Source organism: Podarcis raffonei, chromosome 11, assembly GCF_027172205.1.
Source record: "Podarcis raffonei isolate rPodRaf1 chromosome 11, rPodRaf1.pri, whole genome shotgun sequence".
Classification (NCBI taxonomy): domain Eukaryota; kingdom Metazoa; phylum Chordata; class Lepidosauria; order Squamata; family Lacertidae; genus Podarcis; species Podarcis raffonei.
In genome coordinates, this window is record NC_070612.1 from 622951 (window position 1) to 647506 (window position 24556).

Genomic DNA, 24556 nt, shown 5'->3' on the forward strand with positions numbered 1-24556 from the left:
TTTCACCAGTACCGCCTGGATGTCCTCTGGGGACCCCAGCAGTGCCCTTCTGCTGCTGGGTCAGGACCCTGGACCCTGTGGGGGGGGCAGCCCCCTGTGGCTGGAAGGGCCACCCTCTGCCCACCACCCTTGATTCCCCTTTGTGGGCATCGCCCACCGTCGAGCCTACTTCTAACACAGAACGGCCGTGGACCCCTACCAAACCACTACACAGACACACAGACGGGAATATTTTCCCTTGGGGGGACCCCACCCCCTCCCTCCCTCCCTCCCTCCCTCCCTCTGAAGCTAGATGCCCCTTCCCCGGGGCACAGGTCCCTTCCCACCGGCTGCCCCTGCGGTGTGGCGGGGGCCACAAGATGCAACGGGGGTGTTAATATATGTTAGCACACAGTTCGAGAGGGGGCATGTCTAGGGCAGGGCCGCCTGCAATGCCACCTGCCGCCACCGGGGGCAGCTTGCGGGAAAGCCCCCCCCCCCGAGATGGAGGCGGAGCAATGCATGCTGGGGGTTGGCTGCACCGCCCTACTTAGGAAGGGGGCTCCAAGGGCCATCCAGTCCACCCCCTGCAACACAAAGCGGCAGTCCTGGCGGCCGAAGGTCTATGCCGGACGAGCCCCGGGGGCAAAGCAGGTGAAGAGTTCCTTGTTGGGGGCGAGAGAGGAGAGGAGCATGCACAGCAATGACACTTGGCAACAGGAGACCCCTGGCAGGACAGGGGGCGAAGGCGGAGAGCAGCAGTGATTTCTGAGTTTCCTTCACAGCGAGGAGATCGGGAGACGGGATCAGGAGGAGGAGGAGGCGCCTGTGCGCCCCACACTGTCTTGCTGGGGGGGCACGGCCGGGCGCTGTGGGTCTGTGCTTCTCTGGGCTTCCCCGGCCGCCCCCGGCCCCCGTCAGTAGTCCTCGTCCTCCATGTGGGTGACGTACATGATGGGCACCAAGCCGCTCTCTGCCCCTCGCCTGCAGCGCAGCCAGTCGGCGTCCACCTTGCTCACCACGCGCAGGACGTCGCCCTTCTGGAAGCTCAGCTGCCCGGCCTCCGTGGCAATGTGGTGGCAGAGGGCCTTGACCTCGCTGCGGAGGGAAGGAGGGGGTCGTGAGGGAACAACAACAACAACAACAATTGATTATTTATACCCTGCAACAAGAATAGGTAAAGGTAAAGGGACCCCTGACCATTAGGTCCAGTCGTGACTGACTCTGGGGTTGCGGCGCTCATCTCGCTTTATTGGCCGAGGGAGCCGGTGTACAGCTTCCGGGTCATGTGGCCAGCAGGACTAAGCCGCTTCTGGCGAACCAGAGCTGCACACGGAAACACGTTTACCTTCCCACCAGAGCGGGACCTATTTATCTACTTGCACTTTGATGTGCTTTCAAGCTGCTAGGTTGGCAGGAGCAGGGACCGAGCAACGGGAGCTCACCCCGTCGTGGGGATTCGAACCGCCGACCTTCTGATCGGCAAGTCCTAGGCTCTGTGGTTTAGACGACAGTGCCACCCGCATCCCAACAAAATATTAAAAACACAATCAAGAATCAGACATTAAAAGCTTCCCTAAACAAGGCAGGCAGGGGTTGAGAGCCCTCCTGGGGGCACTGGGGGAGCCCCTCCCTGCCCAGGCAAGGCTTTTGTAGAATCACAGCACTGCCGAGGGGGTTGGGACCCCCCAGGGTCCTCTAGTCCAACCCCCTGCAAGGCAGGACTCCCAGCTCAAGATTCCCTGGCGGAAAGACACCCAAACGCTTTTGGGAAACCTCCAAGGAATCCTAGAATCCTAAAGCCATAGATGGAAGGGGCTGCCAAGGCCCATCTAATCCCATGGCAGGAATCACAGAGAGAGATGGCCACCCAATCTCTGCTTACTCTGCCAGTGAAGGAGAGTCCCCCTCAAAGCCCCTGGCAGGCAGGAGATCTGGGGTGCTGTGGGGGAGGAGAAAGGGCAGCTGCCCCCGAGACCCTCTCCTTCAGTGGAAGCCTTTCAGGAGAGGTTGGGGGCCCCTATTCTTTCAGCTGTGATTTCTGCCTGGCAGTGGGCTGGACTAGATGTTCCCCGGGGCTCCCTTCCAAGTGTGACATTCCAGGATTGCATGGTCACCACTGGCTGTTGGAGGAGGGGCAGTGGGGCAGCATGGGGGGGGGGGGTTCTCCACAGACAAGGGCTCCTCCTCTCCCACAGGGCACAATGGCCACAGCCCACCAGCTGCCTCTGGGGCCACTTCCATCGGCCGCAAGGGCTGGGGGCAAACCAGAAAGGAAGCTTGTCAGAGAGAAGAACTATGATGGGCTGAGCAGCCTCAAGCGCCTCCCCCCATGTCTCTGCACTCTCACTCTCACCAGACCCCTGGCTTCATGGGGGGGGGTGTCTTTCAGCACCCTGAGGGCCACAGATGCTCTCCGTCCCTCACCTGAGGTTGCTTTTGAGCCCAGCCCCCTCACACTCCCCCCTAGAGATCCAGGCCTCTGCTCCCCGCCCAGGCCAGGGGCTCAGTTCTCACCCCCGCAGGGCTTTCCATAGACCCCCTTGGACTGGTTGCCAGGACCACAAGCCTGAGGGGTCCCTGAGAGGGGAGGTCCTGGGCCTCTGGGAAAACCCCCTGAAAAGCCTTCTAGCTTGAGCATCCTTGAGACAGACCCCCTGGCCCACCAGCCCTGCGGCTGCCCCCACCCCCACCCCCTGTTGCCCCGCAGTATCCCTCACCAGGGTGTCTCGGGGGAGCCTCCCCTGTCCGGCAGTGGCTGCTTGGGATGTGCGGGAGGAGGGTCCGGCGCCAGCCGCTCAGGCTCCGAGGAAGCCTCTCTCCACACCGTGGCCCCCACTGTCTGTGCCATCAGCTGCAGCACGGAGCGGTCCAGGCTCAGCCAGCCAGAGGGCAGCCTGGAAGGGGAGAAGGAAGTCAAGACCAGTAGGTGGATCAGAGAACGACAGAAAAAACGTGAGAGGCAGCCGTCAGGGAAAGATTGGGGTTCAGCGCGCCATACCCTGTGGGTTCAGCCTGGACAGCAGGGCTGGATTAACCATTCAGCAAAAGAAGCTTGTGCTTGGGTCATCAAAGGGGCACCACAGAAATTTCCCATTGCCAGATTTTCAACATTAATGGTCACAATTGCTGTACATTAAAAATCCCAACAGAAGAACTCTGCAACGAGGCAGAACTAAGTACAGAAGCAGATGTGTGACATAAGGTTAGTTTGGAGGATCTGAGCACAGGCTTAGCAATTAGAAAAAGTAAGAGGAACGGCTTCCTAGCCGCCATAAGGGCCACCCAACTATCTCTTCCAGCAGGAGTGCAGAGAAGAGGCTGCTAGCACACCGCCTGAGCTCACCGGAAGTGGGACTTCCAGCTATACAGGTAGAAAAGGTCTCTGGAGCTTTGCTTCAATTCCGCGGGCGAGACTTTTATATGCACAGAGATGGAAGGACTCGTCACTACCAGCAATGGGAGAATGTCTGAGATGGAAAAACTGGCATGCTTAAGCAGAGAAAAGTCATTCTTAACATTTATGGGAGATTGGAAACTTCTCATAGACGTTTTGAAATAATGGCATTTGGATTTGAGGATGGAAGATAATATTTGCTTATAGAAAGTAGCTTTGTAGGGATGTGAATACAGTGGATGCTCGGATTGCGAATGTGCTCTGTGCAGGATGCACGTTCGCAACCCGCAGCATTCGCAACCCGTGTTTGCGCGTCTGTGCATGCACAGGTTGCGCTTCTGTGCTTCTGCAAAGCGCAATGTAGCGCTTCTGTGCATGCGTGACTGCCGAAACCCGGAAGTAACCTGTTCTGGTACTTTCAGGTTTCGGAAGTCCGCAACCCGAAAAAACGCAACCTGAAGCGGACACAACATGAGGTATGACTGTATTGCTTATATGCAGCAGTCAAATGAAGAATCGGAAGTTCTTTAACTTTTGAACTTTATTATTCTCCCACCTTTTAAATCTCTTGTCTATTTCTTCTTTATCTCCCTCTCTGCATTTCTTTTTCTCTACGAGTTTTATTGAATCCAAATCAATATTTTGATTTGGACCAAAACCCCCAGATATATGATATTAAGTTTTGTATTTCCCTGTATAAATCCTAATAACATCTATTCATAAACAACAAGTAAGAGAAAAGTTTTCAAATACAAATGCACGGAAATGAACATTATTTTCCATCTCACTGTAGGTTTTGTTTCATTTTGAAAAAATAAAAGTTTATTTGATGGTTTGTTATTGTTTGTATTTTGAATTAGATATATGGGGGGGGGGCAACAAAATCTTTTATATGCTTAGGGCCTTTGAAGGTCTTAATCCAGTGCTGCTTGATGAAGACACAGAAACATCTATAGTTTTAAGCATTCCCACCTTTGCCTGCTCAACCTTCTTCACCCCCTTTTCCGTTTCCATTCTGAAATGTCCCAGGTGCAAAAGATGCACCTGGGTCTGCCCCCCCCCCAGGCCTTTGCACCAGCAGCCCTGAACTGGGGTGGCTCAGGAGAGCAGCTGCAGGGAGGGAGGCTGCCCTTGGGGGGCCATTGCCATCCCAGGGCGGTGCCAGGGCAGCAATCGGGCTCCTTCGAAGGACAAGCGGCAATGTGGTGCAGTGGTGAGAGCGCTGGACTAGGACCTGGGAGAGAGCAGGGTGCAAATCCCCACTCAGCCACGAAACTCTCTGGGTGACCTCAGGGCGGCCTAGCCTACCTCTCCGGGTTGTTGTGAGGCTAAAACAGGAAGGCGGAAAGCCATGCCTGCCTCCTTGAAGGGGAAGCGGGAGGTAAACACCCCAGAGAAAGGAAGAGCAGACTGTCCCCTTGTTTGGAGTGACATTCACCCTGCTTCCTCCTCTGTTCCAGCCTCATCGTTATTGCCAGAGTTATTGGCACAGTGGGGGGGGGCAGTGTCCTTGGGGCTCCCTTTCTGCACCCCACAATCTCAGATTGGTTCTCAAATGCCTGGGTACTCAAAGTGCTTGGAACCCAAACACTGCAAACCTGGAAGTAAGTGTTCCGGTTTGCAAACTTTTTTCGGAAGTCGAATGTGTCCCGTTTTGAGTGCTACGCTGAGGTCTGTCTGTTTTTGCTATTTATTTTGCGTTTTTGTTTTTGCAGCTCTTTTTGTTTTGTTTTTGTGACTGTGTTGAACTCAGTTCAGCTACTTATGGATGGATTGTGTGACTGCAGTACATTGTTTATTGCTTTCATTTTATGAATCAGTGGTCTCATTAGATATTAAAATTCATGCTAAATTGCTGTTTTAGGGGTTGTTTTTAAAAGTCTGGAATGGATTAATTCATTTTGCATGACTTCCTATGGTAAAGCGTGCCTTGGTTTGGGAATGCTTTGGTTTAGGAACAGACTTCCGGAATGGATTAAGTTTGAGAACCAAGGGACCACTGTACTATCAACTCAGAGACCTCCAGGCCAGTGGCATGTCCTTTGCAAAAAGTTTGAGGTCAAAGTGCCACGGAGACCCCCTTCTCTTATTCCCGGTCTTTGGGGTCTCTGCCCATCCCTGGCCGCTCTAGGGTGCACCCAAACTGCCAGCACCCTCCTCCACCCCCAGGTTGCTGCCCGCACCCCACCTACCTGTTGGCCTGCTTGGGCTCCTTGGGCGCCTTTCGGGAACCAAAGAGGTGCCCCCACTTGGGGGTGCCATTGTCCTCCTGGGGACCCCCCTGGTTTGGGGCTGGCACCGCGTCCTTCTCCCTGGTGTGCTTCAGCTCCGTCAGCACCGAGTCCGGGGGGCTGCCCATCCAGAACGGCCGGAGGGTCTTCTCCTTTGCTGCCTCCCGGGCAGGGGGGGTCTCTGCCTTCCACCGAGGCTCAGTCCCTGTCGCTGCTACGTCCGCCGGGGGTCTGTCTTGGAGGGGCACCTCCGCGATGGGGCAGGCCTCGGCCCCTTCCACCACCCCCTCCCGTGGTGGAGGCCCCTTCTTGGGCTCGGCTGGCCAGGGCGTCCCCCCCGCCACCCCCTTCTTCCTGCGCTCGTAGCGGGCCAAGCGAGCCCCTTCCGCCGACCCTTCGATGTAGACCTGGGAGCTCTGCATCAGCTGGTACCACCAGCTGGCCTGCTTGTCTTTCTTGGGCTCGGGGGGCCCCTTCCACCGCGCTGACTCTGCTTCCCTCCCGGGGGGCGCCACCAATGGGGCCCCCTCGCCTTTGACCCTTTCTTCTGCTGCCTTCACCGGGGGGCCCCCATGGCTCTCCCGGCCGCGGTCCTGCTCCGCCGCCCCCCAGCCACCGACGCTCCTCTCCAGGCTGCTGCTGGTGGTGCTGCCGCCGGCCCCCATGGCTGCTGCTGCTGCTGCTGCGCCCCGGCTCCTCATCAGCTGGAGGGTGGAGTGGGCCGAGAGGACCAGGCCCTGCTGGACGCGGAGCATCTCCTTCTGCTGCTGCTGCTCCTTGCCCATCTGCAGCAGGTGGTGCTCAAAGAGGAGGTCCAGGCTGAAGGGGAGCAGCGAGAGGGGCTGGAGGAGGAGGAGGAGCTCCTCAAAGAGGCCCTGGCACACGCCGTGCGACAGCGAGAGGAAGCCCACCGGCTGGTAGTGCACCTGGACAATGTCTGCAGGGAGAGGGAGAACCGCGGGTTGTCATTCAGTCCACATGTGGTGGAGTGGTAAAAAATAAATGAAGAGCTTCTGGGAACTTATATACCATGAATTTAAAAAGATGCTCAAATTAACGTTTACCAAAAAAACCGAAGCCTTTCTCCTACCCTGTTTCCCCGAAAATAAGACATCCCCAAATATAAGACCTACTTCCAGTTTTGCCTCTCGCTGTAATACCCTGTTTCCCCGAAAACAGTGTCTTATATTATTTTTTGCTCCCAAAGATGAGCTAGGTCTTATTTTACAGCGAGAGGCAAAACTGGAAGTACAGTGGTACCTCGCAAGACGAATGCCTCGCAAGACGAAAAACGCGCAAGACGAAAGAGTTTTCCGTTTTTTGAGTCGTTCCGCAAGACGAATTTCCCTATGGGCTTGCTTTGCAAGACGAAACGTCTTGCGAGTTCTTGCGAGTTTGTTTCCCTTTTCTTAAAGCCGCTAAGCCGTTAATAGCCACTTTGCCGCTAAGCCGCTAAGTCGTTAATAGCTGCTAAGCCGCTAATAGCCGTGCTTCCCAAGACGAAAAAACCGCAAGACGAAGAGACTCGCGGAACGGATTAATTTCGTCTTGCGAGGCACCACTGTAAGTCTTATTTTGGGGAAACAGGGCATAAGGCATCCCCCCGAAAATAAGACCTCCCCAATAATAAGCCCCCCCGAACATAAGGCCTCCCGGGAATATAAGGCCCCCGAAGCTACTGTGAGGTGTCTGACTCCTCTGGACCGTAGCGGCGGACGCCGTCACGCAGCTCACTGATTGGCCGCAGTGCAGCCAGAGCTGTTCAGGCAGTGCGAGGTCTCTTTAAATCGAGAGAGCCCACATCGCCACCAGGACAAGCTGCCCCCTGCTGCTCGCTTTGCCCTGGCGGGGTCTGGCTGACTCACAATTAGACAATAAATGTGTACCGTATTCTTCTTCATGGAAAAATAAGGCATCCCCTGAAAATAAGACCTAGCGCATCTTTGGAGCAAAAATTAATAGAAGACACTGTCTTATTTTCGGGGAAACAGGGTAGGTATCATGGCATCAGATATTCCAAGAGAGAAAAGGAGGCCCCCCCACAGCACAGGCGGGTGGGTGGGTAGTGCAGCACAGCCCTGCTTGGCTCTGGGGGGGCACTCCTGCAGCCTCGGTGGCTTCCCTGCCCCGGTCACTGGCAACCCATGCTACACCACTGCCTCCACAAACTGGCCTGATCCTCTTTTAAAGGCATCCAAGTTGGTGGCCATCCCTGCCTCCTGGGGAAGCTGTGGAGAACAGGTGCCTGGCTCTCTCCCCAGTTCCGCTCACCCCCAAAATGCTCAATGCACCCTTCACAATGCCAAAACAAGGCTGATTCTCCGTGGCTCATCTTGCCCCATTTCTCGGACCTGACCAGGGCGCTCTCCTGCTTCCCCCGGCAAGGTGCTCAACCCAATGTGGGCAGCTCTGCAGAATCTTCCTTCCGGCCATTGGCCAAGATCCCAACCACCTGCCCCCCCACCTCCCAGCCACCTCTTCTTACCTTCGTGGTTGTAGAGGTGGTTAAACCAGAACTCCAGGGACCGGATGCTGTTGGAGGAGAAAGCAGAGAGAGAGAGAGAGAGGCTGAGTCGGTCAGTCTCATGTCCAGGGCCCACAAGTGTGGGCCTGGCAGGAAGGACACCCTAGCTGCCAAACTCAGAAGCAAGGCAGGCTGATAGCAGGAGTTTCGAGCGTTACAGGAGCCCCCAAGGAAAGCCCCGCTGCCATGTGGGGACCAGCACTGTGGGGAAAGGCCCCCATGGGAGTTTTGGCTGGCCAGAAAGTTATGCAAGAATCAGACTTGAGTTCTGGTTTGTGAGGTGGCAGAAAAGTCTCTCTCACGGAGAGATGGAGATTCCCCCAAGTCTTCAGGCTTGGCTTTAAAGCACAAAAGTCTCCTATGAGGCAGCAGCCAAGGGGTGGGGGGGGCTCCATGGAACCCCTTGCCTTCCTCCCTTGGAATCACATATTTGTGGAGTTGCAAGGGACCTGAAGGCACAACCCCTGCAATGCAGAAACCACAGGTGAAGCACAGACTTTGGGAGCGTTTAGCTTTATTGTGGGGGGTGGCGCCCTGGAGATTTGCTCGTTTCCCTCACATTCTCCCCCCCCTCTGCCCGCCCCCCTTAGGCCCACCCCAAAGGGCTGGCGTGAGATGGCGGAAGCAGCGCTTACTTGAGGAGGCCGAGGATGAAGGCGTTGAAGCGCATGGAGTGGCTGGTCAGCTCCGGGTATTGGCTGACTTTGCTGCAGAGGCCGTGCAGGACCTTGGTGGAGGGGCCTGGGGAGGAAGGGGAGAATCACAGAAGTGCAGCGTTGGAGGGGACCCCGAGGGTCATCTAGTCCAACCCCCTGCAAGGCAGGTATCGCAACACAACATCCCCAAGAGACAGTCAGCTGGGGGTCAGGCAGAGCACCCAGCCTGCGAGGAAACCCGGCCCGGAACCCAGGGGAAGGGCTGGGAGGGGCTGGCACCCGGGGAGAGCTTCCCACCTCCCAGAGACCTGCCAGGGAGGGAGGGGCTGGGAAGGATGCCCCCACAGGCCTGGAAGGGGGTGACTCTCGGCTTAAAGGTGACGCCAGTTTTCATCTGTTTTCAGCTTATTGCTATTTCAACTTTTCGAAAGTCTTAAATAGTTTCTGCTAATTTTTCTCATCAGTTTATTGTTTAAACTTTTTCTATAAATCACTCTGAGATTTGGGTTTTCTTTTGCGTAAAGGTAAAGGGACCCCTGACCATTAGGTCCAGTCGCGGACAACTCTGGGGTTGCGGCGTCATCTCGCTTGATTGGCCAAGGGAGCTGGGTTTCAGCTTCTGAGTCAGGTGGCCAGGGGCGGAGCAAGGTGGACGCAGTGGGGGTGGTCCACCCCGGGTGCCACCTCTTCCCGCTGCTGAAACGGTACGCCCGCTGCCTCCCTCAACAACTTTTGCTAGCTCACTGCCAATTTTTTATAGTGGGAGTAGATCGCAGTCTCTTGGGACATGCCTGCTATAAATAAAACAACACAAGCCAAAACACAATCCCTCCTGTAGATTTACCATATTCTTCGCTCCATAAGACACACTTTTTTCCTCCTAAAAAGTAAGGGGAAATGTCTGTGTGTCTTATGGAGTGAATGTGCGGTCGATTGCTAGCTCCCTTTCCGCCCCCCTGCCCTGCTTTGTTGAATGTTCTGCGGACGGAGACTGTTTGTTTCCCCAGTGACATGTGACTGGCTGATTAGACTATCTGTCTGGGAACTGTAGAAATTGCTCCCTTTCCTTTCGTAAAGAAGCTGCAGAATTGTGAGTTGAACCCCATAAAAACAGGATTTTTTCCCTTTGCAAAGTAAGCTCAACAACTTTGAGCTGATCCTCCAAAAACGGGGCTTTCCCCCTTTCCTCCTCTAAAAACTAGGTGCGTTTTATGGTCAGGTGCGTCTTATGGAGCGAAAAATGCGGTGAGTATCTGTCCACAGTTGCCTACTTGTTACCAGAGGTGGTAAGCAAATATGAAATAAAGTGAAATAAAGTCAAACCATTTTTGCAGGCAAAAAATTAAAAAATTTCAATGGTGACCAGAAATTTTCTGCACCGGGTACCAGCTGACCTTGCTATGCCACTGCCGCCCCGGACCCCTGCGCTGCCTACCCAGCTGGGTGGAGGCCTCCACCACGCTCCAGGGGATGTTCCTCCTCTGGCCGATAATGACGTCCAGGACGTAGGCCTTGAGCCCGTCGCTCAGCACGTCCCGGATGGCCGGGCACAGGTACTTCAGGATGAGGTGCCCCACGTTGGGGCTGACGGAGCTGTTCCCCAGTTTGGCCTGAGAAAGGAGGGGAGAGAATCAGAGGACGGCAGAGAAAGAAGGTTCCTTTGACCATATGGGGTGGTCTTGTAGGAAGGTTCAAGCTAACTGGGAAACGCTGGAAAGAAGAAGGTGTCTCAGCTAAAGGAGACTGGCAAGTGAAATTAATGGAATATGCTGAAATGGCAAAATTGACTTTGAAATTAAGAGGAAGAGATGACAATGAATTTAAAGAAGATTGGAAGGACTTTATTGCATATCTACAGAAGCAGTGTACACAGGTTAATACATTAGCAGGATTTTAAAAATACTTGTAAAGACATTATGGCTGGACAATAACTAATTTTAATGATTTTATAATTAAATGATTTTTATAATTTTAAATGGACATGTGGTATGATGATAAACAATAGAACCAGGGAAAGGAATAGGGGAAAGTCAACTCTGTTTTTTTTCTATGTTTGAATATGTATTGTTGTTTTTTACTTTTTGTTGTTTTTGGAAAATTAGTAAAAAAATGTTTTTTAAAAAAGCTTGCTGGGAAATGATATACAATGAATTGAAAAGGATGTACAAAATAACTTTTATTTAAAAAACAACAACACTCAGAAGCTTTTCTTTGGGGAATCATAGGGACAGAACTACCTAAATTGTATATAAAATTATTTATATGTGCTACTACAGCAGTGAGAATTTTACTTGCCCCAAAGTGGAAAGAAGCAGAAGTCCCAGCAAAGGAAGAATGGATACAAAAACTTATGAAATATGCAGAAATGGTGAAACTTACCAGAAGAATAAGAAATCAAGATAACAAACTTTTTCTAAAAGAATGGAAATGGTTTACGTCTTGAATATTTACAGATAAAAGCATTAGCAGGATTATTGTAATAACCTGCAGTTTCATAAGAGTATATATTTAAAGCAGATAATTAAATGAGCAAACTAAATGAATTTGGATATGCAGAAGATAATAAAATAAATAAATTTATGGAACAGCAGCAAGCAGGATTCAAACCCAGGGTGTTCTCTTAACCCCCTTTTAAAGTCCCATAGTGGGATGAAGCCCAGATAAGACAAAGGGATCTGTTTGACTTGACTCAGGGACCAGGGAACCGTAAATACTTTCCTTTGTACTTTGATGGAGTAAGCCTGAAAGACTGTATTTGAGTGACTTGGGCATGCCTGGATCTCAGGTTCTACCTGAGACCACACCTTTTCTGCGACATCTCTGTGATGTCTTGATGATGCTTCTGGAAATGTATTATGGGGAACTTTGGGGAACTTTTAAAAACTGACATAACTCACTGTTTGGGGCTACTGTCCGCTTCTTCTATGGTGTAGTTTGGAATTTTGTTGCAACAATAAAGATCAGGCCTTCCGGCCGCTGGTTTGCTTCAATTTCTTGGCTGTAGTCTTGTTTGACCTTCCGAACCTAAGCCTGCGGAACTCACTGCTGCAGGTTGGACTAGAGGAGAATTAGGGGTCCCTCCCAATTCTGTGATTCTATGATCTCTGGTTTAAAGGTGAGAAAGAGTCAGAGAGACAAAGTGTTCCTGCAGTAGGCAAGTCAATAAATCTGACCAGGCTCAGATTCATCCTGTTTGATGCTCTCTAATGATGCTTCCAGCCAAGAGAGGACAAAGGGACTGTCTCCTTAAGAGATAGTTTCCAGGTGTATGTTACTTTTCTAAGCTAAGTCTGCCTTCTAGGATCCTATTGTGAACAGAATGATGTGTGAGTAAACCTTTTTATACTTTGATAGAAGACTGTGTGGTGTCTTATCTTTTATGAGGGAATAAGGGGAAAATACCAGAACAGTTATTAGAGAGGCTTTAGCGAGCCTGTGCAAACGCATCCGCCGCGAGTTTAAAAAGGGGAATGTTACTCTGCTAAATTGTGAACATGTTAACACAAGTTGGAAAGGCTATAATCAGACAATATATCCTCTCCTGCATCCCTGAACCTTCCCACGGATGCACCCCAGAGCACTTTCCCCCAGGCCGATGACGCACAACACCCCTGCAGAGGAGGCCCCCATCCTTTCCCTTTAGCAAGCGCAAACTTTGAGAAGCGACTTGGCCAAGGCCACGCACTGAGTCAAGGGGGGTCTGGAGCAACGCCCCCCACCCAGCCTGTTTGGTCAGTGTGCTCGATTCCTTGCGTCTCCTTGCAAGCTCTCTCTCCCCCCCCCCAGGTCAGGGTTTCTGCCCCCACCAGATAAGGCGGGATTAGAGCAGTAAGATTAAGGAGAAACCAGACTTGAACTCGGCCCAGACCAAACTGCAGAAGCCTCAAGCTCTGCAGCGCTAAGAGATGCTCAAGGCTGTGACCTGTCTTGGCTGCAAATCCTCAGGATTACTATAAATAAGCGATACATAAACCCTGGAGGGGGGGCAGCTGGAGGCAGTTTGAGGAACAGGGCAGGGTCACGCGGCTGCAGATGTCTCAGCCTTTCCAGGAACAGGCGAGGCTCCCTTGCCAAACACACCCGTCTCTGGGAAACAAAACCCTCCTGCTGCAAGACACATTTCCCACTGGCAGAGGGGGATGGTCATAGAATAACAGAATTGCAGAACTGGAAGGGTCCCAGGGGTCATCCAGGCCAACCCCCTGCACTGCAGGGATCTTTGGGCCAAGGGGGACCTCGAACCTGTGTCCCTGAGATTAAGTCTCATGCTCTACTGACTGATCTATCTGGTCCTCAAGCCCAACCCCCTGCAGTGCAGGAATTGCAGCTAAAGCATCTCTGACAGATGGCCAGCCAAGCTCTGTTTTAAAAACCTCCAGTGGAGGAAAGTCCACCACACTGGTTTTGGTGCTACCGTACAGAGCAGGAGAAAAGAAGCTGGCTCCATCTTCCCTGTGGCAACCCCTGAGATCTCCTCTCAGGACTCGGCAAAGACACAACTGTTTGAATGTGCTATAAACATGCGCACACCAGATGGCGCCAGAGAGCAGAGAATTTTTATACGTGTTTTTCCATAGGGTTCCCCCCCTTTTGTTATAACGATCTAATTTCTGATTTGTTTATAGCATTTCCCGCCCGTGTTTTGTCCCACCTTCCGTCTCCTCTTCCCCAGCTAAACATCTCCAACTCCCTGAGGGAGCTACAGTACAGTGGTAACTCTGGTTGCAAACGAAATCCGTTCCGGATCCCCATTCACAACCTGAAAGGAACTCACCCCGTGTCTGCACATGCATGGGTCGCAATTCGCCGCTTCTGCACATGCGCATGACGTCATTTTGCGCGTCTGTGCATGAGCGAGTGGCGAAACCCAGAAGTATCCCTTTCCGGTTCTTCCGGGTTGCCGTGAGACAGAACCTGAAAACGTGCAACCTGAAGCAAACGTAACAAGAGGTATGACTGTATTGTTTTTCAAGATTCTGCAGAGTCCCCTTGCACCCACAGCCTGGATTCAATGGGCTTGGGTTCCTACTCTCCTGCCAGGTTTTCCTATGAAGCTTTGCCCAGGATTGCTGCAAGAAAGGCTTCTCCTCAAGGAGAGGGAGGGGTCCAGATCCTGACTCACAAAGGGCTCCTTTTTGGGAGCTGACCTGGGACCTGGCAAACCATGGGACGCCCTGGCCTCGTCTCCCCACTTGCCCACTGCTCTCCTGATCATTAACGAAGCTGAGCGTTGGAAGACTCGGGAGGGAGAAAAGGAAGCACTTTGCCAGCAGGAACAACTGCTTCACGCAACACAGAGTGAAGCTATGGAACTCCCTCCCACTGGAGGCAGTGATGGCTTTAAAAGAGGGTTAAGAGAACACCCTGGATTTGAATCCTGCTTGCTGGTTCTGTGGGATGTGAAACACAAGAGCAGTCAAGTACAACATTCCTAGAGTGAGCATGTTTACACATGGGGAGGAATGTTTGTCCAGCCAGCAGGTAAACTTCCTGTTTCCTTCTGGGCTGAGACAGACTTACAGACTTCCTCTGCATGTGACTAGAGGTGGGCGTGGCCTCAGCTGTGCAGGTAACAACAAAAGCACAGGGCAGGGCAGCCATCTCTCTCTCTGTGACTATATGCATCAAAGAAGCAACATCTGCTTAGCCAAAGATGCTCTCTTGTCCTCCAGCCCAGAGAGGACAAAGGGACTGTCTTCTTATGAGATAGTTTCCAGATGTATGTTACTTTTCTAAGCTAAGTCTGGCTTCTGGGATCCGATTGTGAACAGAATGATGTGTGAGTAAACCTTTTTATACTTTTAGAGAAGACTGTGTCGTGTCTTATCTTTTATGAGGGAATAAGGGGAAAATGCCAGAGCAGTTTTATAGAGGCTTTAGCAAGCCTGACCAAACACATCCACTGCAAGTTTAAAAAGGGAAATGTTACTCTGCTAAATTGTGGAACTTGTTAACACAAGTTGGAAAGGCTATAATCAGACAATATATCCTCTCCTGCCACCCTGAACATTCCCACGGGCAACTATGAGAAGAGGATGCTGGACTAGATGGGCTGTTGGCCTGATCCAGGACAGGCTCTTGCTACTTGCGCTAAAGGGACAAGGGCTGTGGGGGCGCAAGCAATGGTGGTGCCAATGTCTTGAAAGGCAAGGAAGGGCTCTGGGGGCCCATGGAGGATCCTGGCTGCTCCTGGTCACCTAGACCCAAAGGAGGGGAGGGGAGGCAGAGGGAGAAAAGGAGGAACTTTGGGGCTCACCTTCACCCCAGGATCCCTGCTGGTCCCAAAATGCGCCACAATCAAATCCACAGCCATGTTGATCGCCTTGACAAGACCTGGGGGGCGAAAAAAGAGGGCAGGTGGGTGAGGGCCCTCGCCATGCATCCCTCACCTGCCCCACACTCCAGAGAAGGTCCCAGGAAGGCCATTCCCAGAAGTTTCCTTCTTGGATAAAACTCCATGAATCCTAGAATTGCAGAGCTCCATCTGGTGTGTCCCTCGCCCCCCTGAAATGCAGGAAACCTGGAGATCTGAGGGTGTAATCCTGCTGCCTCCATTATCTTTGAGAACTCTGGGAGAATCCTGGTTCCAGGAGCCAGCAGGAATTCCTGCCCAGTTGCAACAGAAGAGGCGGCCCGCCTATCCCCTACACCTGAGTAGGAGAGAGAGAGAGAGACCAGACTGGGGGCGAGGCTCAGCCCCAAAATGTGTTCAAGAGCTTCAGTGCCCGAGTGAGGCTGCTGCCATCTGGAACATGCAAAGATGGGGCACTCAGATAAACTAGAAAGGACCAAATTTCCCAAAGACTCGTTCTGTGCTGGGAGGGGAGGAAGCGACTGGATCTGGCCCATGCGCTGGAGCACTGACTCTCCCCACACAGGCCATCTCCCACAACTGCCGGTAGCTTAAGCGGGAGGCAGGGGGAGAGATTATAATTTTTCTCATTTATTTGTTTCTCATCTCTTTCTCCCAGGATCTCAAGGCAGTGTTCCCCCTTGTGATAGTAATTTTGAGGTCTTAGGTATATGTTAAATGTTCATAGGTGTACCAACCAAGCACGTACAGAGATCAGCACAGGAAGACCGACCTGGAACCATTTTTGATTCCCAAACTGACCAAATGTTTTATCTGCAAGTTCAAAGGAAAATGGAAAAGCCTCCCCATTGTCTTTTCCTTCACAAATCCTGTCTTAAGATATGAATAGGGTGTGAGCCTGACCTGGCTCAGGACCTAAGTATTTATCATTACAAAAGACTGGCCAGGCTCCCCAGGCAATCCAATCAACTGAGCATTCAACAGGTAACCTGGCAGACAGGAGGTAAACAAAGCACGCAGATTTCTGCTGTAGACCACCCTTTCTGTGATGTAGGTATGATGTATCTGAGCTGTGGTCTTAGGTTACACCCCTTCTGTGATGTATGTATGTGGTTTCTGGGGGTGGTCTTGATCTACAGGGTGGCAATTTCAAAAGTCTATATAAGGGCTTGCACACCATTGTTCTGGGTCCCTCCTCTCTCCTGCGGGTGAGGGGAGCACCCTGTTGCAACAGATCAATAAAGATCAGGCTTACTGGCTGCTTTGCTTCTCAATATTCTCTGCTTGGCCTCTGTTATTTTCTCCTACCAATGGGGAACCTACGTAAGGACTCTATATGGGCTCTTGGATACCCCATAAGGGAGAAAAGGGCAGGTGTTTGTTTACAACATCCTCCTCAACAACAACCCTGCGAGGCAGGTTGGGCTGAGAGAGGCAGCGACTGGTCCAAGGTCGCCCAGTGAGCTTCATGTGGCTGGAAGGGGATTTGAACCCTGGTCTCTCCCAGGTCCTTGTCGTTGGGACACGGCAAAAAACGTGCATGCAGGAGGAGCCCCCCAGCCCCTGATAGGACACCCAGCCGGTAGCCCCCTCCTCCCCACACTCTCCTTCCTTTATCTGGGCTCCTCATGCACTATGGGGACACTTTTGGGGTCTGTCAATCGCCACTCAGACTGATGCCCCCCAGGGACCAAGAGCCCCCAAGCCCTTTGCTCAGTTGTATCTGGCTGAAGGGCAGGGCGGGGGGGGAGCAGAGAGCCCCACTTCCCTGCCTGGCACCCCACAGGTGCTGCTGGGGCCTCACCCTTCTTCTGCAGAAGATCGATGGAGATGGACTCTGTGTTGCCGTCCGGAGAGAGGCAGAATTCGGCCGGGGGCTTTTCCGCCAAGGAGAAATAGTCCGGGAAGAAGTCAGAGTAGCTGAGCTGTGGCTGCTTCAGGGAATGTCCTGCAGGGACAGAGGAGGGGGAAAAGACGGGCAGGGTCAGATCCAGCTCCTCTGTGACATGCGGAGTGGCTGGCACAACCTAGCCAGATGGGCAGGGTATTATTATTATTATTAATATTATTATTATTATTAGAGCAAAAGAAGAGCCCTGTTTCTGGATCATGCCAAAGGGGGCCCATTTATTCCAGCCTCCTGCCCCCACGGTGGCCACCCAGATGCCCCCATGGGAAACCCGCAAGCAGGATTCGAACCCAAGAGCAACTCTCCCCTCCTAGGGTTTCCAGCAACTGGGATCCAGAAGTAAAGCTGCCTCTGACTATCGGCAGAGTATGGTCTTCATGGCTAGCAGCCACTGGGAGAGATTGATCCTCTACGAATTTGTCTAATTCTCTTTTAAATCCACCCAAGTGGCAGGGAGTTCCATAGTTCAACACTGCGCTGCGTGAAGAAGGCCTTTCTTTTACCCGTCCTGAAGGAACAAGTGCTGGCTCTGGGGCTGGAGGGGGCTGTTGTCAGCCAGCCTTCACCTCCAGCCCCAATTTCCCCACAGAAAAGGGGAGAGCAGCTCCCTTGGGAGGGGGGGACAGAGGGGGGCGTCCTGCCCCACCAGGAGGACCTGCTGAGGCTGGGAGGGGTCTCTCCCAGGCAATATCCAGGGACATTTCCCTGCAGCAACATCCTAGGCAGGGCTCAGGCGACACCAGGGGCCGGGCGGATTTTGCCTGGCCCTGCACAGCTCCTGACTCTGCCCTGAGGGACGAAACTAGCATTTCGGTGGCTCTGTCCTTATCAGAGGGATGGCTAAAGACCAAGCTATGAATGCCTTAAATCAGAATCAGTTGCTGTTCCGAGTGAGGCTGCCATCCTGTCTCTCCATCTAGTCCAGGCACGTCCAACTGTATAAATAAAACTAGGATTGATCTGCCCATTGTCATTGCACAGAGTAGCTGAGCTTTTTTTGGGTGGAGAGACCAAAGTTCTTGAGCTTTCTTCGTGCGGGGAGACCAAAGTTGCATTAAATCGCTCACCCTACAGCCTGCAGCTCTCACTCCGTCACACACTTTCCCCACAGATGCAGGAAAATAAGGCAATCACAAAAGCGCTGGCGGCAGCAAGGGGAAAGAGCAACAGGGGCGCGGCGTGACACGATCGATCAGGGTCACGCCATCAGCCATGATCGACCAGGAATGCCCCACGATCGACCAGTAGATGGCGTTCGACTGGCTGGACATGCCTGATCTAGTCCCTGCAAAGGTAACGGCTGGGCTGCCATCCCACCAGCCTGGGCACACAAGGGCATCCTCAAGGCCCACTGGCTTCCCTCGGACTCTGGATCGGCCACAAAGCTCCCTGGCTGCCATCTTGGGCTAGCCTGGCCTACCTCGCAGGGCTGTTGTGTGCATTAAATGAGTGGGGAGAGCCATGCCTGCCAGCTTGAGATCCCTGGAGGAAAAGGTGGAATAAATACCGTATTTTTCGCTCCATAAGACTCACTTTTTCCCTCCTAAAAAGAAAGGGGAAATGTGTGTGCGTCTTATGGAGCGAATGCAGGCTGCACAGCTATCCCAGAAGCCAGCACAGCAAGAGGGAGAGCTGTGTAGCGCTTCTGGGTCACTGGCTTCCCAGCGAAGCAGGATGAGGGATGGTAGGGTCTCCGTAAGGGCTCCTTCCCGTCCCTCATCCTGCTTCGCTGGGAAGCCAGCAGACCAAGAGGTGCTGTGCAGATATCGCTCTTGCTCTGCTGGCTTCAGCGATAACTTGCTCTGGCTTTTCCAGGTGGGACAAGGGATGGAGGGCAGCCCGTCAGTCCCTTCTCCCACCTCCCGGAAAAGCAAGGAAGAGCCGATCTATCTTTAAAGAGCCGCGCCAAGCAAGCGTGTCTGCGGCTCTTGCTGGCTTTTCTTGTTTTCCTATTCTAAAAACTAGGTGTGTCTTATGGTCGGGTGCATCTTATAGAGCGAAAAATACGGTATATGATTTCAGAGACGGGGTTGGCATTCATGGCCCACCGCTGAGTCCTCCCCTTCCATCCTGCCCTTCTAGGGGGTCCCTCCAAGGCCCCCTTTCAGCCCCCCTCCCCACCCAGAGGGAAGAGGGGAGGAGAGCCGCTCGCTGGCTGCCTCAGCCCCACGGGAGGAGGGGGCCCACCGTTGAGTCTGCAGCTGGCGCGGCCTGTGCTCAAGGGGAGCTCGAAGATGGGGTTCCTCCAGGGCAGCCTGCCCTCCGGCTGCTTCCAGTCCAGGCTGCCGGCCAGCCCCGAAATGCGGTCCAGGCCCAGGGGGTTCCTCCGCCGGTACTCCCGCCACTTGAGGGCTTGCGGAGAGAGGTGGTTGGCTGGGGGGGCACCCGGGACGAGGCAGGGGGCAGCCGGAAGGAGAGATGGGGGAGAAGGAGAGGGGCAGAAAAGCAGGGGGGCAAAGGAGAGGAGGCAGGAACAGAGACAGGCAGTTAGTAGCAGCAGCAGCAGCATCGGGGTGTTCATGCGGTGAAGCCCCCAAAAAGGTGCAGGGGAAACACACCTGGAGGGCACACCTGAGCTGGGCAGGTGGGGCAGGAGGCAGCTGGGCAGAGGAGGTTGCAGGGACCCCTGACCATCTGATGCTTCAGAGGCCTTTCGCACACATGCACACAGGCATATTCTGCAGAATCCTAGAACTGTAAGCTGGAAAGGGGCCCCTAAAGTCATCTAGCCCACCCCCTGCAATGCAGGATGCGTCTCAGTTCCGGCACAGCCTGGCTTTCCCAGGGAGGGGAGTTGGAGAGGCGTGAACGGACAGGAGTCAGTGCACCCCCAGAACTGGAGCCAGTCCTTGGCCAAAGATAGGCACACCCACCCCCTGCCCTCCACTGGCTGCTCCCCAGGGGGAGGGTACGGGGGGGTACCCTCACTCACAGGCAGTGGAACCCTTGGCCCAGAGACGGTGCCTTGGCATGCGTTCCCCATAAGCAGGACCCACCCAGGCTGGCGCTGGCAGCCTGATAACGGCAGCCCATATCTCCCCCCAACACCCAGTGTTTTGGGGGCCCCTGAAGGAAAATGCCATAGCCCCCCCAAAAAACCCATGCACACTCCAGATCTTTTCCCCAACACCCCAACACTCTGCTGCATGACCATCTCTGGACCGGCTACCCACCATTGAGCGGCCGAGGGCCCAGCGATCCTGCGCCCAGAGCCTCGCTGCAGCCGAGGGGCCACTGGGGCTCCCCGTGGTCGCCTGGCCTGGCCAGGATCAGCCCGGGGGGCATCAGGGGAGGCAGGGCGGTGCTGTGGTGGAGCTGGCGCTCGGGCGCGGGGGCATCCAGTTCCGGCAGCAGCACGGGAGCCTTCGTGGGCGCGGGCGAGGGGCTCTCCTTCTTGGTCAGCAGGGCGGTGCCGTTGGCATTGCTGCTGAGGTTGGCAGCCTGGCTTCCTGCGGGAGGGGAAGTCCCAGTGGGCAGGAGGTTGGCAGAGACCGGGCAAGACCTGCTCCGGGGCGGGTGGCTCTCATTGCCCGGCGAGCAGGAGGAGGAGGAGGAGGAGTCCGCGCTCTGGAAAAAAGGCACGTTGTTTCGCACAGGGGAGTAGCTGCCCAGCGGGGACGGGCGCGTGGTCTCTGGCACGGGCTTCCTGGCACAGCCGTCCCCCAGGGAGGCCGCCCCGTCCGCCGAGCGCTGGCCGTGCCCCAGGGCCGCCGCCTGGACCACCATCTCGGCCGAGGTGGCGGAGGCGGAGGACTGGGAGGCGGAGGAGAGAGTCTGGCTGGCGGCCGAGCGGCTGTAGAGCTGGGAGAGGCTGGCGGCAAAGTGGCTGTGCAAGGCCCGCGCCCTGGGCTGCTTGGCAAAGTGGTGCTGGAACACAAAGGGCTGGATGGGCAGGGTGGTCGGGCGCTGGGCCTTGCTGTAGCGCACCACCGACTTGCTGTCCGCTGCGCCGCCTGCAGAGGGAGAGAGAGACAGCGTGAAAGGACACCAGGGGACCCAGGCGCCTCTTCTCCCAGCACCCAAAGGCCCCATAGAAGATTGGACTGCAGATAGACTGCCTCTGGAGCTGGAAGTTCCATAAGAGCATGAGGAGAGATGGCTGGGTCAGGTCAAAGGGGGCTAAGGATATCTCTAAGGACAAATATCTCTAAGGATGTAGTTTTATAAGAATTCTAAGGTCTCATATAAAACATAAATGTTCATAAATGTATAAGGCAAACACATACATAAGTATGTAAACCACGTGTCTGAAATAGTACAGGAGAGCAATCCTGAAGCCATTTTGACTCTCCCAAATGGACCTCAAATATTTCTCTGCAAGGAGGAAGGAAAAGGGGAAAGCTTTCCAGTGGTCTTTGGACTGTGGGGGCTGCTTACACCTCCCTTTTCAAATACAGCCTGGCAAGTATCTGTTACACTGAGCACACTCTCAATATGCGTAAGAGATTCAGGAACTAAGGATCTACCATCTCCAAGGAATGGCCAGGCTACCCAGAAAAGGCAATCAGATAAAGCCTTATCAGGTATCCTGGCAGACAGGAGAGAAGCAGCACATTCAAATTTCTGCTGGGGACTGCCTCCTTCTGTGATGTATGGATGATGTTTTGGGCTGGTGGTCTTGGGTTACAGGGTGGGCAATCTCAAAAGTCTATATAGGGCTTGTGCACCATTGTTCGGGGTTCTCCTCCCTCCTGCGTGTGGTGAGTGGGGACCCTGTTGCAACAGTTTATTTCCTTTAATAAAGATCAGGCTTACTAGCTGCTTTGCTTCTCAATATACTCTGGTTGGCCTCTGCTATTTTCTCCTCCCGATAGGGAACCCACTTAAGGAGTCTATATGGGTTCTGGAATACCCCGTAAGGAAAAGGGAGCAGTTTTTCTTATAAGAGTTGGAACCCGCACAGACTGCCTCTGGGTGGCACAGCAGCCTTAAGAGCATGAGAAGAGCCTGCTGGATCAGGCCCCAGGGGCCCCTTCTCAGCCAGCATCCTGCTCTCCTGGAAACAAGCAAGCACAAGAGCCACTTTCCCCTCCTGTGGCTTCCAGCAGAGTGAATTAAACAGCCACTCTCACCTCATCCCTCTGCACGCATTTCAGGATGGAGGCTCAATGAACAGTTAGCTGGAAGCATCCACTGCGCATAGGAGCCAACTCCATGGGGCCGAGGGCTCTTCAACCCCCCAATAAAGTTTTTGAGGGAGCCAGCCCCCCTCAAGCTGATGGGCATTGCCATTCATGTGGTGTGCATGCCCCATGCCATGTAATCGATTATGTGGGTGAGGGCTTACCTGAGCCCCCCCCCAATATTTTATTCAAGTTGGTGCCCCTGTGTGTGTGTTTTACTTTTTGCAGTGAAAGGCTCCGTCTTTGGCATAGATGTCTGTGAAATGATGCCCAGCACAGACGCTGTCTAGTCTAAGTGCCTCCATCAATCTGGAAACCTGAGTCAGAGGCAGCCTGGCAGGTGCTGCTCTGGGCATCTCCCTGAGGTTGGTGTGACCCTCCCAGGAGAATCACACAGGCAGCCCCTTTCGGAGCCTCTGGGTCAGTGTGCCCCTTGGAGCAAAAGGGAGGCGGAGAAGGGCAGGGCAGTGTGATAAGAATTTAAAGGTCTTAGATATGTAATAAATGTTCATAAATGTACCAAGCAAACACGTACATAAAGGTAAAGGTAAAGGTACCCCTGCCCGTACGGGCCAGTCGTGTCCGACTCTGGGGTTGTGCGCCCATCTCACTTAAGAGGCTGGGGGCCAGTGCTGTCCGGAGACACTTCCGGGTCACGTGGCCAGCGTGACGAAGCTGCTCTGGCGAGCCGGCACCAGCGCAGCACACGGAAACGCCGTTTACCTTCCCGCTATGAAGCGGTACCTATTTATCTACTTGCACTTAGGGGTGCTTTTGAACTGCTAGGTGGGCAGGAGCTGGGACCGAACGGCGGGAGCTCACCCCGCCGCGGGGATTCCAACCGCCGACCATACGATCGGCAAGTCCTAGGCACTGAGGTTTTACCCACAGTGCCACCCGCGTCCCATCAAACACGTACATAAATATATATAAACCACATGTCTGAAAACCCCACAGAAAAAAGTCCTGAACAATTTGACCTCAATTATTTCTCTGCAAGGTCAAAGTGGGAAACCTCCCCATTGTCTTTTCCTTCTTAATCCTGCTTAAGGGCACATTTAAGATATGAATAGGGTGTGAGCCTGTGACTAGCTCAGGAACTAAGTATTTATCATTACAAAAGACTGGCCAGGCTCTCCAGGGTATCCAATCAAGTGACCATTAAACAGGTAACCTGTCAGATGAAATAAACAAGGCACTCAGATTTCTGCTGTAGACCGCCCTTTCTGTGATGTAGGTATGATGTATCTGGGGTGTGTGTGTCTTGAGCTACACCCCTTCTGCGATGTATGTATGATGTTTCTGGGGGTGGTCTTGATCTATAGGCTGGCAATTTCAAAATGTCTTTATAAGGCCTTGGGCACCATTTTTCTGGGTTCCTCCTCCCTCCTGCGTGTGGTGAGTGAGGACCCTGTTGCAACAGATCAATAAAGATCAGGCTTACAAGCTGCTTTGCTTCTCAATATTCTCTGGTTGGCCTCTGTTATTTTCTCCTACCAATAGGGAAGCTACGTAAGGACTCTATATGGGCTCTTGGATACCCCATAAGGGGGAAAGGGGCAGATTTTTGTTTACAACATCATCTAGTTCAACCCTCTGCAATTCAGTTTCCCTCTCCTGCCCCTGCCTTGAAACATGCCCCCCTTCATATTTGCTTCAGCCCTCCTAGGGATGTGGTGGCAGAGCCCTGCCTGGTCCTCTGGCTCAGGGGCAGCAGCACCCTAGCCCCCAAACCTGGGAAAGAAAATCATCCCTCCGCTAAGCCCTCACTTCCAGCAGAGCTCTACAGCTAAGATGGATGCAAGCACAATCTCCCCCGCCCTCCATTCCTCTTCGTGGCCAACGGATCCCTGCTCTGCCCCAGCAACGTGGGCAAGTGGCCCCTGCTGGCACTACATGCCCTACCTTGATGTGGAGCTGGCACCTCAGCCAGGACTAGCTCCTTGCCCCAGGGCAGCACAGCACAGGTCAAGAATCGCACTGGGACAGCCCCCACCCACCACGCCAGGCCAGTGCCAAGCCCAGGAGGGATCCCCCAGGTGCCCGATGAATGAAAACCAGCAAGGCAAGAAGCCAGGGTGCACGGCTGGCTCTCATTCAGTTGGAGGCATGGCTGAACCTTCCCAGTTTATTTCTTATGAAATGTACGCCCCATCCTTCCTCCCAGAGGAGCCCACAAAGTGAGAAAGCAACCAAAGCAGCTTACAAACAACTTCAAAGCAGATGGAGAGCAGGAAAGATCTCAAAAGGCTAGTTGGGAGAGGAAGGGCTTCAGCAGGTGCCAAAAAGGCGACAGAGGCTGCCTAATATCCCAGCAGAGGGAAAATGCCCCGGAAAATGCCAGGCAAAGCAGGATGAGGGCTCAACCGGCAGCTCCTGTGGGAGCCACAAGTCTGGCTGCCCCGGAAGGACTTTGGCACCTGC

General features: G+C 53.6%; 1 protein-coding gene across 3 annotated transcripts in view; it reads right to left on the minus strand.

The window, feature by feature from the left end:
• Positions 1 to 268: 268 nt before the first annotated feature.
• Positions 269 to 24556, minus strand: part of RUSC2 (RUN and SH3 domain containing 2) — a 54757-nt gene continuing 30469 nt past the window's right edge. For 2 of the 3 annotated variants that reach the window (XM_053407888.1, XM_053407887.1), the window contains exons 3-12: positions 20183 to 20962; positions 19197 to 19382; positions 16905 to 17048; positions 15044 to 15120; positions 10223 to 10397; positions 8767 to 8872; positions 8093 to 8139; positions 5569 to 6544; positions 2700 to 2876; positions 269 to 1077 (exon numbers count right to left, since the gene is read on the minus strand). In XM_053407888.1, the coding sequence (XP_053263863.1) occupies positions 897 to 1077; positions 2700 to 2876; positions 5569 to 6544; positions 8093 to 8139; positions 8767 to 8872; positions 10223 to 10397; positions 15044 to 15120; positions 16905 to 17048; positions 19197 to 19382; positions 20183 to 20962 (2849 nt within the window). In that variant the 3' untranslated portion in view covers positions 269 to 896. The remainder of the gene's footprint in view (positions 1078 to 2699; positions 2877 to 5568; positions 6545 to 8092; positions 8140 to 8766; positions 8873 to 10222; positions 10398 to 15043; positions 15121 to 16904; positions 17049 to 19196; positions 19383 to 20182; positions 20963 to 24556) is intronic. The other variant, XM_053407889.1, reaches the window with a different exon arrangement.